General features: G+C 46.7%; 1 protein-coding gene across 3 annotated transcripts in view; it reads left to right on the top strand.

Moving 5' to 3' along the window:
- TBCE (tubulin folding cofactor E) overlaps positions 1-14600 on the top strand; it is a 70319-nt gene that overhangs the window by 50955 nt on the left and 4764 nt on the right. For all 3 annotated transcript variants that reach the window (XR_003204181.2, XM_025850806.2, XM_025850808.2), the window contains exons 5-12: positions 4007-4095; positions 7112-7211; positions 8925-9027; positions 10017-10093; positions 11412-11507; positions 12048-12112; positions 12212-12276; positions 13915-14067. Coding sequence is in view for 2 of the 3 variants with exons in the window: in XM_025850806.2 (XP_025706591.1) it covers positions 4007-4095; positions 7112-7211; positions 8925-9027; positions 10017-10093; positions 11412-11507; positions 12048-12112; positions 12212-12276; positions 13915-14067 (748 nt within the window). In the remaining variant the exon portion in view is untranslated. The remainder of the gene's footprint in view (positions 1-4006; positions 4096-7111; positions 7212-8924; positions 9028-10016; positions 10094-11411; positions 11508-12047; positions 12113-12211; positions 12277-13914; positions 14068-14600) is intronic.

Below are 14600 nucleotides of genomic sequence, written 5' to 3'. Positions count from 1 at the left end.
AATTCTTAATTTAGCGTAGGGTTGTTAGGCTTTTCTGGATTGGAATTAAAACATGAGTTTGCCCGTCACTAATATTTATACCAGCCATTCTGTCTAATAAGTAACTGAGATTGACATTTTGGTCCTTTTCTATTTCATGGTGACATTTCTAGCAGGGTGATAAGTCAGAAGGGGAAACAGAGCTCTAAGTTGTTACCTGCCATGTGGCATGCTGGGCCCATCTAGAACCGAGTTGATTTCCATCTCTGGACGCACACCCTTTCTTCCCTGGGGTGCTTGTGAAATTGCAGAATCCTGGGCCCCATCCTAGACCTGGATCAGAATACCATGGGCTCTTGCTTTTAAGAGGTACCCCAAATTATTATGTAGCAGTTTGAGGGACACTAAATAATGCCTTATAAAGCTGCTGAGTGCAAACATTCTGTTCTCTGAAACTCTCTGTACACTGGTTCTGTGAAGAGGCCTTCTGCCCACTCCGATGCACAGGCTGAATCACAGTGAGTAGAAGCTGATGTTCCACAAAAACACAACTGCACAAGAACCTTCCAGATGACGGTCAGTGCAGTGGTGTTTGACCCGGACCCGGACAGGGTGGCCTAGTAGTGCCCCCTGGTGGCCACAATGGAGAGTACATTTGTAGCCACTTGGCGTCTTTTACTTTCTCTGCCTCTCAAGTAAAATAAACTGTGGTTTTGTTTAAGTCCATTTATTTGCTATCTTATTTGCCGTTATTGTGAAGACTTAACATGACACCAGATGTAAAGTGCGCATGGTGACCGTGTTGAAGAATAAATTCATTTCTGGATACCTCTGCTTTTTAGCATAGGTGACCAGCCTTAGCAACGATAACAAAAAACTCAGAGGAACCATCCAAATACCTATAAACATAGAATGGATAAATAAATTATGCTGTATTCATTCAGTGGCAGTGAATGTGAGCAAAAATTACTGCTCGCTGCAACAGTATGGGTGAAACCTCATTAACATAGCGTCCAGCCCAAGGAAGTACACCTTGAATGATTCTGTCTGTATGAAGGTCAACAACAGCCACAACTGATCAATAGTGTTAGAAGTCAGGCTAGGTGGTTTTGAGGGGAGGAAGCAAGGGTCAGGGGCACAAGGAGGACTCCCCGAGTTCCAGGGATGTGTCTCTTGATCTGGGTGATGGTAACCTATGCGTATTTATTTAAAATCACTGAGATGCATACTGATGTAGGCTAATGCATATACTCTTCCTATATGGGATTTTTTTCAATAAAAAATATGTGAAGGAGGAAAACTCAGAGTAAATCGAGATTAAAAACAAACAAACAAACAAACTTGACCGTTAATTACAAAGCAGCTTACACTCACTGTTGAGAATTAAGAAAATAGAAATTGAACAAAAGGAAGTCGTGACTCATGCTACCACCAAGAGATAATTTTCATGGATCCTTTTGCTATTGATCCTACTGGTTTACTTGGATTTAAAGAACTATGTGCCTTATCGGGTTGGAGTTCTTTGCTTCATCTTCCCATTTAAAATGCAACTATTGGGGGGAAAAAAGGTGCAAACATTGAAACATCTTTTACCCCAAAAGCAGCACATTTTTTCTTACTGGTTAATCTGAATACCATGGCTCTGTGAAAATTGCAAACACATTTTCCTCCCCTAACTTATGAACGACTGTATAACTCATGAATTCTTTTGGTGCATGACCCAACTACTGGAGTATCATGGCATTCCATAGTTAGCTAGTGTTTCCCTTGGAACTGACCCAGTGTTGGAGTCAGCGCTATGTTCAGATGTTAGCTAAGCCACCTTCTAGCTCTGACACCTTCTAAGTTCTAAGCCTGAGTCTCCTCCTTTACGAAACAATACCTAAGCTGTTAGACCTGCTGTGGCTAACACGGGAGACTGTGGGTGAATACTGGTCACCAGTGTTAAGGAGTGAAAGAATCCTCCACTTGAAGCCATCATGGTATCTCCTTAATGATATCCAGCTGACCAGCTCTGAGTTTGCACCACTAAGACTTATGGAAACGGAATTTTAAAAACCCCAATAAAAACCAGTATGTATGACTTCTCTTGGAGACGGCTTTGGCTCTGGAGTGAGGTCTGTGCTGAGAACCGGGTTCCTAAGCTCAGTGGCAAGGTTTCCCTGGGCACTGCAGCCAACTCAGCAGGCACAGCGGTATATTTTTAATTTTAGAGGGAAACAGTGGCCTCTGTTGGACACGGAGCAAACTATTAGCTTGAGGTTGTTCAGTTTTGTGATAACCCTACAAATCCTTTTATTGGTGTCCCATGCTTGCAAAGCTGGGTTTTTGGTGTTCCTGTGATAAAAAGCAAGTATCTCCTGAAAAGCGTCGTGATACAAGAAATGAAGGTAGCGATATCCAGTCTGATTCCAGGATTTGGGAAGTTGTGCTGGGCCCAATTGACACTCAGTTTGAAGGACACACATAATTATTACATTGTGTGGCCCTAACTACTTACTAAATGTAAACTGCGGTGTGTTTTGTTTTGTTTTGACTTACGGGCACACTGAAAAAACGATTGAAAACACCAAGGGCACAGTGAACTTGAGCCAGTTTGGGAGCCTCTGCCCTAGACCTTTGTTGCTGCCTTTCCCCCAGTTTCTCGTGACTGTAATAGCACATGCCTGGCATTTTGTTTGGAGTGTTTCCCCCAAAGGTGGTCAGTTTTTTATTTATTTATTTATTTATTTATTTATTTATTTATTTATTTATACAAATACTTACAAGCTTTTATAAATACTTATAAAAACTTATGTCAGGCAGTATTGAGATTTCACCAGTACTAAATTATAGCATTTAAAAAATTGTAAAAAGCACAATACAGAATTTACCACCTTAACCATTTTTAAGTGTATAGTTTGGTAGCGCTAAGTACGTTCACAGTGTTGTGCAGCCATCCTCAACCGTCCATCTCCCGAACTTTCTCAAAATGAAACTCTGTCCCACTCCAACAGCAGCCCCCGGCAGCCACCCTGCTACTTTCTGTCTCTGTGAAGTTGACTCCTCTAGGGACCTCACATAAGTGGAATCCTACTTTTGTGACTGGCTTCTGTGCCTTCGCATAATGTCCTCAAGTTTACCCACGTTGTGTTGTATGTCAGCATTTCCTTCCTTTCTAAGGCTGGGTAATAGTCCATTGGATGGACATACCACACTTAGTTTATCCATTCATCTATCGATGGACATCTGGGCTGTTCCCCCCGCCTTGGGCGCCAGCGGTAATGCTGCTTGAACAAGTGCGTAAACCACAGCATTTTAAAACTGTGGAATCCGAGGCACAGAGATTCTAACGCCCCTAAAGCCCAAGGAAGCGGTGGGATTGGGATTCATGCAGATCCTCTACGCTTAAAACATGGCTTCTGAGATTGTCTAGTAAAGCTGAAGATCGGCACGCCCTCCAGGATACAACCCTAGAGAGACTCTCACATGTGAGTGCGAGAAACATACGAGAGTGTTTACTTCAGCCCTGCTGGGAATAATCTAAATGTCAGCGGAGGAGTAAATAAAGTAATTGTGGTCTCTCAGATGTGAAAACAGATGCTCTAGAGCACATGGGTTGACGTAGCTGAATCTCACTGCTGAACAATATACCGTTGGGCGAAGTAGCTTGGGGGAGGATAGATACAGCAGGGTACCGCATTATATCAAGTTTCATTATAGATAAAATGCTATGGTTGTTTAGGGATATGGAAATGTGTAGTAAAACTATTAAATGCTTAAATTTAAACAAGCACCCAGTGCGGGGGAGCAGAGCGGGAAGGAATATCCTGGAATGGGGCACAAAGGACTTCGGTTATATTTGTAGTGTGTGTAACGCTTTCTTTTTCGTCTCTTTCAGTAAAGCTTTATTTCTGAAACTGGCTGGTGGGTACCAGTACTGGTTATCTTTGGTAACTTCTTATATGAAATGCCTTTTAACTTTTTAAAGGGCCAGTGGCCGTGTACATGTTTGTGCATACGTGTGAACTATATGTTTTTCATGCAGTCAGCTGAGCAAGTTGCAAGAAATTTCTCTGAGGAACTGTGCAGTGAATTGTGCCGGTGACAGAGGAACAATTGCCAAAGCATGTCCTAGTATCCTTTTCACTGCAAACCTGACTTTGAACTTGACGCTCGTGCTGGACACGGCCAGTAGCCCACCGGTGTCTGTTCTCCCTCACTTTCTTCCTCAGGGCATCTGCATCTTCCCGGGGCCAGTCGCCACCCCGGGAAATTACTCACCTTCCCGGACCCTTCTGCCTTCAGGTGAGGCCTTGTGACTCCCCCCCAGCCAAGGAAATGTGAAGCAGAAGTGTCTGGACAGGGCTCCTCACATGGGGACACACGTGGCTGGCGTCTGCCTTCTGCCCCAAGCCGTTACCCTGCTCCTGAGCGCGCACAGAGTGCCTGGGGCCTGACAGCCATCTTGTGTGCAGAGCGTCCAGTGTGGACAGGGCGAGAGGAGGCAAAGTCCTCACCGGCACCCCGGGGCCCCCGCACCAGCCCTCCTGGACTGCCTTCCTGTGAGCGCGCAAAATACTCTCCTGTTTCGTACCGCTGGTGCTGTTTGTCACAGGAGCTCAAAACAGGCCCTTCCAAAACTTGTAATCTCTTTTCTCTACCTTCTTGTAGAAGTGGTTTCTGTTTGTGTTTGCCCTATATTCTTTCATGTCCACAACTAAAAACATAGGAGGTAAGTTTAAAAGAAAAATCTCCCTGGCAAATGAAAGAAACTTTCTCGAACTTTCAAAGGTTTTCTCGCAGTTCTTTAAGCCTGCCTAATCTCTGTGTAATAGTTTATGCCAAAGATAGTTTATAATCCATGTTCTCCAAGGGAAGAGATGGCAAATGGGCAGCCGTCTTTAGCCAGCTGTTTCTAGCTATCCCTGTGGTGCATGCTTTGTGGTGACAGAAATTAGAGCAGAGCTCCTCAGCCAGTGTGTCTGCGGGGTTGACGCCCTCAGTCGGGACTTCGTCACCTTGCCCGTGAGCAGCCCCTCCATGGGCCCCAGCGAGCTGGGCCAGCGCAGTCCCATCCTCCGTGGTTAGGGGAAGCGAAGCCGATCGTGTAGTTTGGTAAGGAGCAGGATGCCACGGTGGTGTCTGGAACGTTCTGTGATCTGCCCAGCCGGCTACTGAATGATTTCAGAAGACTGGGAATTGGGTGGTTCAAGACGTATTTTCAGCGTATCAGAGATGTGGCCAGTAGGTGGGTTTGGTTGCTCAGAGTTGTCAGCAGGGTCCTGGGGAGCCCGCATCTTGCTTGCCGATGCTGTCCTTTCCTGGGGAAAACGTCCCCCAAGTCTTGAAGAAATGCGGTTTCGTGAGATGATCAAGTGACGGCTGATATTTGCAGGTACAGTGATGAATGTCTTCCAGTTGCTGATTGAGTTCTTGCCTGAAGCAGAAGTAGTGTCTGTGTCTAATCCAGTTGTCCCTTTCGGGTGGCCCCCTTGAGGTCACTCCCTCCGCCGGGACGTCAAGCCGCGGGAGCCTTGAGCTTGCCGAGCTGGGAAGCTCCCCCGGAGGGGGGATGAGCTGCCTCCTGCTCTGCTAGCTGGCTCTGCACCAGAGGCGGGACCGTGTAGCGCCCGGAGCCGCTTGGCCTGTGCGTGCATGCATGTGAGGGGCACTCGTGACAACTGCCAGTTGTTTAGAGCTGATTTCAGAGTGCAGGCGGTCTGTGTGCTCTGGATAGACTAGCAGGTGTGTTTATAATCTGAGCCTCCACGGTGGAGAGTATGAGTCAGTGAAGGATTACTGGACTGGACCCCTACCCTTGCTAACAAACCCTGTGGTCCAGACTTCGCAGTGGCCTGCAAGACCCTTTGTGGCGTGGCCTTGGCCCCTGCAGCCTTTGTGCCCTCATTTCCAGCACCTCCCACTCCCTTTACCTAAACCCGTTCTAACCTCAGGGCCTTTGCTTGTCTCGTTCTCTCTGCCCGGATGCTCTTCTCCCAGATGGCGTTTCCTCATTTCCTGTGGTTCTCTGCTCAGATGGCACCTTCACAGCGAAGACAGTCTTCCACGACCAGCGTATGTAATGTACCCACACACCCCCTTCCTGCATCCTCGGCTTCTTCTCTGAGCCTGTGTCTGTACGTGGCATACTGCAGCGGCACGTGCTTATCGCCGTCTCCCCGACTGTGACTGTTGAGTTCGCTGCTCTGCTCCTGGCCCCCCGGCAGTCGTGGGACAGAAGAATGACTGGTTTCCCAGCATAGCAGAGTCATGTGTAAGATCCTCCTTTAGCGGCTCCAGTCCTGCCCCAGGCTTCTCTTCCATCTCTCTGCCCGGGGGGTTCTGAGCTGCACCCCCTCTTGGTGGCACCACACTGCCCTGAGACACTCAGCTCGGGTGCCTTTTTCTCTCTGTCCTGCTGGTTTCTCCTTCTCTGAATTCCCAAATCATTCTTAGCACTTAGAACCTTTGTCCACGCTTACCCCCATCGTCCGCTCTGGAAGTGCCGCTAGTGACTTGGGGCTTCCCGTGGTGCAGAGAATGATGCGCCACAGAAGGTGCGTGCGTGACCGTGAGGCCGCCACTGGAAGGAGTGCCCGGGTCGAGGCCCGTGCGTGCACCGTAGGCGCTTAATAAAGCAAACTCACCATCGTTCTTCTTTTCTCTTTTTGTTGGATACTGCAAGAATGGTTTGGCACTGGGTAGGACATTTGGTTCTTACTTGATTGTAGATGTTTGTCTCAAGTCTGCAGCAGATGACAGTGAACGTTTTCATTTCTAAATGAAGAGCTGGGTGACTTAAAAATGTTAAAGATCCGTGCTCCAGAATTCAGAGGTGACGGCTGTTCTTTTTTTTTTTTTGGCCAGTAAAAGTGGGATCTTTGACCTTAGGTAGAGGGAGCCATCGCGGCTAACCCATCAGCAGATGAAACCCATGGACAAGTGCAGCAGTACACCCTAGGGACACCCAAAAAGCAGTGACAGTAGTAAGCCTCTGGGGGAAAGTCCAGTCAGGAGGGGCAGCAGTGTAGAGCCCGACTCCCAGGATGAGGGAAATCACAGGGACCACGGTGAGCAGCTGTCCATCAGGACGACTGTTCTGTCTTGCGTGAATCTTTCTGCATTACTCTTCCTTAATGTGTGCTTTGAGATATCAGAAAAGTAGATTTGTCAAGAAACCTGTTGTCCTCGTGGGATGAAGTCCTAGATATTGCTGATCAGCTCAAACACCTGGAAGTTCTTAATCTCAGGTATGAACTCTTGGGCATCCATTTTGTCACCCCTGACCTCTCCTCCTTCCCTCACGGCATCTCTGTGGGAATGAGGGGGAGATGGCTTAGTGGTATTTACACTTAATTTCTTCTTTTTTCTTTTGAGTGCACTCGAGTTTGGGGAGGGGTAGAGGGAGGGAGGATCTTAAGCAGGTTCCACACCCAGTGAGGCGCAAACTTGGGACTGGATCCCACGACCCTGAGATGATGACCTGAGCCTAAATCAAGAATTGGAAACTTTTTTTTAATTTATTTTTTATTATGTTCAGTTAGCCAGTATATAGTACATCATTAGTTTTTTTTTTTTAAGATTTTATTTATTCATTTGAGACACAGAGATAGAGCACAAGCAGGGGGGGAGGCAGAGGCAGAGGGAGAAGCAGGCTCCCCTCTGAGCCAGGAGCCCGATGTGGTGCTCGATCCCAGGACCCCGGGATCATGACCTGAGCCAAAGGCAGACGCCCAACCATCTGAGCCACCCAGGCGTCCCCATTAGTTTTTGATGTGTGCAATGATTCATCAGTTGCGTAGAACACCCAGTGCTCATCACAACACGTGGACACTGAACTGAACCACCCAAGTGTCCCTTTACTTATTTGTTTTTAAGCTCTCCACCCCAAAGTGGGGCTCGAAGTCACAACCTCAAGATGGAGAGTCACGGGCTCTATTGACTGAGCTAGCTAGGTGCCCCTTTCTGGGGGGCGGGGGGAAGGGGGGGTCTTTTACTTTTGGTTGGCTGGGGGTGGGTTGGCCTGTTGAGCTGGGAGATCTTTGTGTCTCTTGTGAGCCTAACCACGAAGGCTGGGCCTTCTGGGGGAGTTGATATTTAAGTGGGAAGCGGGAGAGGTGCTGTGAGAAGTGCTTATTCACCCTGAAGCCTCTGGCACTTAATTGCCGTAGGAATGAGCACTTTTTTGGAGTGCTGTTTCCTTCAGTTCTGATAAGGATTGTCCACCAATCTGCGTGTTTCACTGATGGCACCGTTTTCCAGGCCTCTTCAAACCCTTGGTTAGTTTCAGTCTTAGAACCTGATTCCCCGAGGCCTCAGCCAGGCCGAAAGTATGAAAGTACCCGAGCCAGCCTCGCATGGACAGGTGGGCTGCACCTGGCTCAGGCAGGTTCAGGCGGAGCGGAGAGTCGGGCTCCAAATAGGGCAAAAGGTGTCCTTTGACCCCTGGCGCCTCCTCTTCTGGAAATAGGGGCTCATGTGTTTTCATGGTACCTTCCTTCACAATGACTCAGGATTGAGCACTTCCTGAGAGGAGGATCACAAGAGAGCATCGAGAAGGCAGTGATTGATTTTGTCCACCCTGATAGCAAGACAGTGGTTTAGAGACTCTGGAGGAGCAGGATTGTAGCCCCGGGGCAGCATATCAGCAGGACACGTGAGAGGGCGCCGAATTCTGCGGGGTCCAGAGCCTTGTGAGCTGGACGCTGACCCTCCTAACGCCTGAGCCTTACGCTCAGCCAGCTGCCTCGGTCCTCCGAGAACATCTGTGCACGCCAGATACCAAAAAGTTGTGTATCGCAAATACTAAAAATGAGGTAGCCTGGACTCCTTGGTTTTGAATTAATTTCACTTCAAGGTCGAAAACTCCTCATATTAAATCCCAAATTGCTGCTTTTGGAGACTTTCACTCGGGCCTCCTGGGAGCAGCGAATCAACACATTGTGACTTCTTTGTCTACACAGTGAGAATAAACTCCGCTTTCCCTCGGGTTCATCGTCTCGAACCGGAACATTTCCTGCACTGAAGGTTTTAGTCCTTAACCGAACAGGAATAACATGGGCAGAGGTAATCCTATTTCTTTGGTTTATTACCCAGAAATAAGAAATTTAAGATCGACTGTGACTTGATTTTAATCATCCTAGTATCCAAATAACAGGATTCTTTAAACTGCCTCACAGAATGGAGTTACAGAATCATTGTAGTGAAGTAGAATTTTATATTTTGGGATTGGGATTTTTCTCTCTCGGCTCCTTCTGGATTGTTCTGGGGTGTCTTTCTGGACGGTGGCACTCCATAGCGAGGTGCAGTTAGCATACGCTGAACTTAAAGAGCCCTCGAGTTAGCTGTTGATGGAGACTTCAGCTCACCGAGTTTTCCCGCAAGTGCTCCGAGGCAGAGCTGCCAGAAGATTCTCGCATCCTTTTCTTGTTTAAAGTTGGGCTCCTGGAGTCCACTGTTCCTCGTGTACAGCTGGGTTCAAAAGTGGACTCGTGGCTGCTTCGCCCGGCAGCATTTGGAACTTCTATCTGGCACTGCTATTTTCTATCAGAGGTGAACTGACCTCACACGCCCAGAATATTCCATTTTTGTAGCTTAGTACCTCCCCAGCAAAGTCCTTCATCTGTGAAATGCCACTGAGGCGCCGCCCTTAGAGACAAGTCACCTTTCCTGGTGCGCGTGTGCCCTAGCGCTCCTTCGTCGGTGGTGGGTTTAGATTTAGCGTGAGAACAGGCAGGGCACATAGAAATTCAGGTGCTAGAGATGGTGAAGTTCAAGTGAGAAAAATATAGAAATAGTTGTTAGGAAACGCCGTCTGATGAGTGTATCCTTTACACACCCGGGGTGGCATTAAGAACTGAGCAACCGTGTTTAACATCAAGTTCCTTCCTTCGCTGAGGCAAACCGTGTCACATGAGAGTGTGCGCGGTGCCCGTCTGCGTGTCTGCTTTTTAGGTCCTCGTACAGTTCAGGACCTCCCCGGAGGATGCCTTCACAGCTGCCAGACTCTATACACGCTCCTGTGTCATTGAAATACTTTGTCACCCATGCACTAGGTGCTCCGGTGTGCCTCTGGATGGCCAGTCCTTGAGGAGCTGTACCTCAAGTCTAATGATCTTTTCATTTCAGAAAGGTAACAAGGGTTTACTTATGTGCATGTGTCACCATCTAGTCTGAATACATAAATGGTCTCAATGCTGCCTCACACTGATTTTTTAAAGGATTTGCCAATAAGAATTAAGAAACATGCTTATTCTTCACAAAGTAGGATGCCAACTGATTATTGGTTCTAATTGAGGAAAAGCCCATCAGAGAGAGAGCCTTGAGTTAAATATATTTGAAGACAAGAATTTTATTAGTTTCACAGAAATATATTTAACTTCTATTTCTAAATGGAGCTTCTTTAGGAGATGCTTTATAAGGCTCAAAGAATGCATTTTAGTTATTTTATTATTTTTATTTTTTAAAAGATTTTATTTATTTATTTGACAGAGACACAGCGAGAGAGGGAACACAAGCAGGGGGAGTGGGGGAGGGAGAAGCAGGCTTCCCGCGGAGCAGGGAGCCCGATGCGGGGCTCGATCCCAGGACCCCGGGATCATGACCTGAGCCGAAGGCAGACGCTTAACGACTGAGCCACCCAGGCGCCCCAATTATTTTATTATTTTTTCAAATAATACATTTTAGTTAGCATTATCTGCTTAAGGTTGGTGTACCAAAGTATATGTAAAAGCTTGTTCTCCTTAAGTAAATTAAATAAGTTGTCTTTCTCTTTTGTAGATTATCATTAAATTATTACTAAAACTAAACATGGCAAATTTACAACAAATTCTCATTGAACGATTCAAGTTAATGAGATTTTACTGTACGGAACTATTTGTTATACAGGCAAATGCAGGTGTTCTTATTTTTATTTTGTTTCTAAATATTTTATTTGTTAATTAGGGGAGGAGAGCAGGTGAGTGGGGGAGGAGCAGAGGGGGAGGGACCACGCCGCACTGAGCGTGGAGCCCCATTCCGGGCTGGATCCCACGACCCTGAGATCCTGACCTGAGCCAAAACCAAGAGTCAGACAACTGACTGAGCCACCCAGGTGACCCTGCAGTGTTTCCAATTACACTTTCTATTTTGAGATAATTTGAGATTCCCATGCAGTTACCAGAAAGAATACCCGGAGATTCCCTGTACCCATGAGCCAGATCCCCCCCTCGGTAACATCTTGCAGAGCTGCGGTACCATATCACGGCCAGGGTCCTGCCATCGGTCCAGTCGAGATACAGAACGTTTCCATCATCACTAGGGCCCCCCCCCATGTTTCCCTTGTGTGGTGCTCTCCGCCTGCCTCCTGCCTCGCCCTGGCCTTTACACTAAACGCAGGTATTTTAAGGCCATATCTTTGAAAACAATTAAGAGATTAAATTCATGTTGAAATGCTTTTGTTTTCCATACAGGCCGGCTGATGTTCTACAGATGGTCAAATTATTAGACCTTTCCTCTAATCAATTAATTGATGAAAATCAGCTGCTTCTAATAGCCTATCTGCCCAGGTAATTTGCTCCTAAAATGCCAGTTGCAATAGTGCTTAGGAAATTTTTAGTGAATGGATCATATGCTATATTTGCTTTCTCAGTGGAAATATGATGATGGAATTCACAAACTGAGTGATTCCTGTTGGGACACTTTTATTTGAATTCATGTGGAGAATGTCCCTGTGAAACGCATACGCTGTAGTCTACGTCTGCACTGGGTAACTGAAGAATGAATAATTTGGCCGTGGTGCTGATGTCAAAAGTCTTCGTTCATTAACCTCTGGGAAATTAGACTATGTCTCTTTCCTCTCTGAGACCCATGAGCATGTAGCACAGCTGTGGGCACCAGGAATGGGTAGGTGACTGTAGAATCCCCCTCAGAACACATTCTAGAGTCCACTCCGCGTGCCCCAAACTGCACTTTGTGGTTTTTTTCTAAGCATTTCACGTGGAATGAGAACCTAGGGTGTGGGGGGAAAAATTACAGATGTAGTCCAGTTGATAGCCTATCACATTTTCTATTGTGTTTTGTAATCAAATTTAACATTTTAATTTCAGATTAGAACAACTAATCCTTTCCGACATTGGAATTTCTTCTATACATTTTCCGGATGCTGGAACTGGTATATAAGACCATTAGCTCCCCTCCCCTGCCCAGTACCTCATAAATTGAGCTCTTTCTTTCACTTCTGCTGTGTAACTTCGTTCTCCTTTTTTTCTAGGGCACAAAACATCCATGTTTCCTTCCTTGCAGTACCTCGTAGTAAATGACAATCAGATATCACAAGTAAGGGCTTCTCCAGAAGGTGCATACCGCATGAGCCCTCGTCGTCACTCTCACCAGTTTTGTCGGTTCCTTCCGTTACAAAATATTTATTGCATTTTTAAAATATTCTTTAAAGTTAATTTTACCTCCAGTGTAATGTGCAGTGTTCTGTGTCAGGTGTACAGTATAGTAATTCAGCAATTCCATACATTACTCAGGGCTCATCGAGATAGATGTGCCCTTAACCCCCTCCCCTCTTTCCCCCACCCCCTCGTCCACCTCTCCTCTGGTGACCATCTGTTCTCTGTAGTTAAGAAGAGTCTATTTTTTTGGTTTGTCTCTGTTTTTTGTTTTCTTTTGTTAGTTTTGTTTCTTAAACTCCACATGAGTGAGATCATAGGGTATTTGTCTTTCTCTGATTGACTTACTGCGCTTAGCATAATACCCTCTAGCTCCATCCATATTATTGCAAATGGCAAGATTTCACGGTTTTTTATGACGGAGTAATATTCCATTATATATATGTTCCACATCTTCAGTCATCAATCAGTGGACATTTGCGCTGCTTCCATGGTTTGGCTATTGTAAGTAATACTGCTATAAACATAGAGGTGCATATATCCCCAAGTTAGTGTTTTGTATTTTTTGGGTAAAGACCCAGTAGTGCGATCACTGGATCATAGGGTAGCTCTATTTTCAACTTTTTGAGGAACCTCCATACGGTTTTCCAGAGTGGCTGCACCAGTTTGCATTCCCACCAACAGTGCAGGAGGGTTCCCTTTTCTCCACATCCTCGTCAACACCTGCTGTTTCCTGTGTTGTTGATTTTAGCCATTCTGACTGGTGTGAGATAGACATATACTGTGTGATCTCTCATTGTGGTTGTGATTTGCATTTCTCTGGTGATTAGTGATGTTGAGCATCTTTTCGTGTGTCTGTTGGCCATCTGGATGTCTTCTTTGGAGAAATGTCTGTTCACGTCTTCTGCCCATTTTTAATCCAATTGTTTTTTTGGGTGTTGAGTTTGCTAAGTTCCTTATTTATTTTGGATACTAACTCTTTATTGGATGTGTCATTTGCAAATATCTTCTACCATTCTGTCGGTTGCCTTTTAGTTTTGTTGATGTTTCCTTCGCTGTGCAGAAGCTTTTCATTTTGATGTAGTAAGAAATATTTTAAATTGAAAGAGATGTTTCCCCTCAGAAAACCCAAAAGTATTAAGAAAGAAATTAGTTTAAGTCACAGTAAGCAGACTGTCATTTTACATGGCACAGTTCTAGAGTGAAAGTGCATGGTCTTCCTAGGGGGTGCTCGGTGCATGAGGACAATCCCGTGCCTCGGATTGGAACTAGGGGCTTTTGCTTTTTTTTTTTTTTCTCTTTTAAAGATTTTATTTATTTGACAGAGAGACAGCGAGAGAGGGAACACAAGCAGGGGGGGTGGGAGAGGGAGAAGCAGGCTTCCCGCGGAGCCGGGAGCCCGATGAAGGAATCCATCCCAGGACCCTGGGATCATGACCTGAGCCGAAGGCAGATGCTTAACGACTGAGCCACCCAGGCGCCTCGGGGCTTTTGCTTTTCTCTTGCTAGTTCACATACTCTAAGAAATTGGCCTGAAACATGTTCATTTTCACATCTTCTCTTTTTTGGTGGGTTTCAGTGGCCATTTATCAACGAGCTGGATAAGCTACAGAGTCTGCACGCTCTGTCCTGCATCAGAAACCCCCTGACCGAAGGGAGCAAAGAAGCACAGACCACGCGTCAGCTCATCATCGCCAAAATCGGTCAGTTGAAGACCCTGAACAAATGCGAGGTGAGCGCTGGGAGCAGGACCGGATGCTTGGTGGAGGAGGAAACAAGTGATCAAGAAATGTGAAAAACTGGCATGTGGCAAAGGGTTATCAATCAGTGCAGTTTCCCACCGGATGGTGAACCGTTACCCTGTGCGTTACTCCGCGATGGTTCTTCCGGGCTCCCCAGGGGGCGGCGTGGGCCAGCAGGAGTCCGGGAGAAGCCTGGTGCTCGGCTGCCCCTTGAGGAGGGGCGGGGAGTACTGGGCACTCGCTCCTTTGTCTTGGGGGGATTGTAGGCAGAGGACAGAACCACAGAGCTTACCCTCTCCCTCTGAGCCACTCTGCTCATAAAATTGCCAAGGCAATGCCTTGGCTGTTCGCCTGGAATAATCTGCCCCTGGGGGTGGGGGGGGGCCTGCGGGCCACCCCCCCCCGGGGGTGGTGAGCCGCTGCTGCAGGCCGGCCGCAGGCTTAAGACTGCACTTCTTGTTTTCTTCTTCAGGGAACTCCTGAATTCTGTCCCTGTTAGAAAGGAAAGGTAGAACTGCAAGTC

Source organism: Callorhinus ursinus, unplaced genomic scaffold (assembly GCF_003265705.2).
Source record: "Callorhinus ursinus isolate GAN/ISIS: 27379988/994484 unplaced genomic scaffold, GSC_fseal_2.0 scaffold32, whole genome shotgun sequence".
Taxonomy (NCBI): domain Eukaryota; kingdom Metazoa; phylum Chordata; class Mammalia; order Carnivora; family Otariidae; genus Callorhinus; species Callorhinus ursinus.
This window is presented reverse-complemented; position numbering and strand designations above follow the sequence as displayed.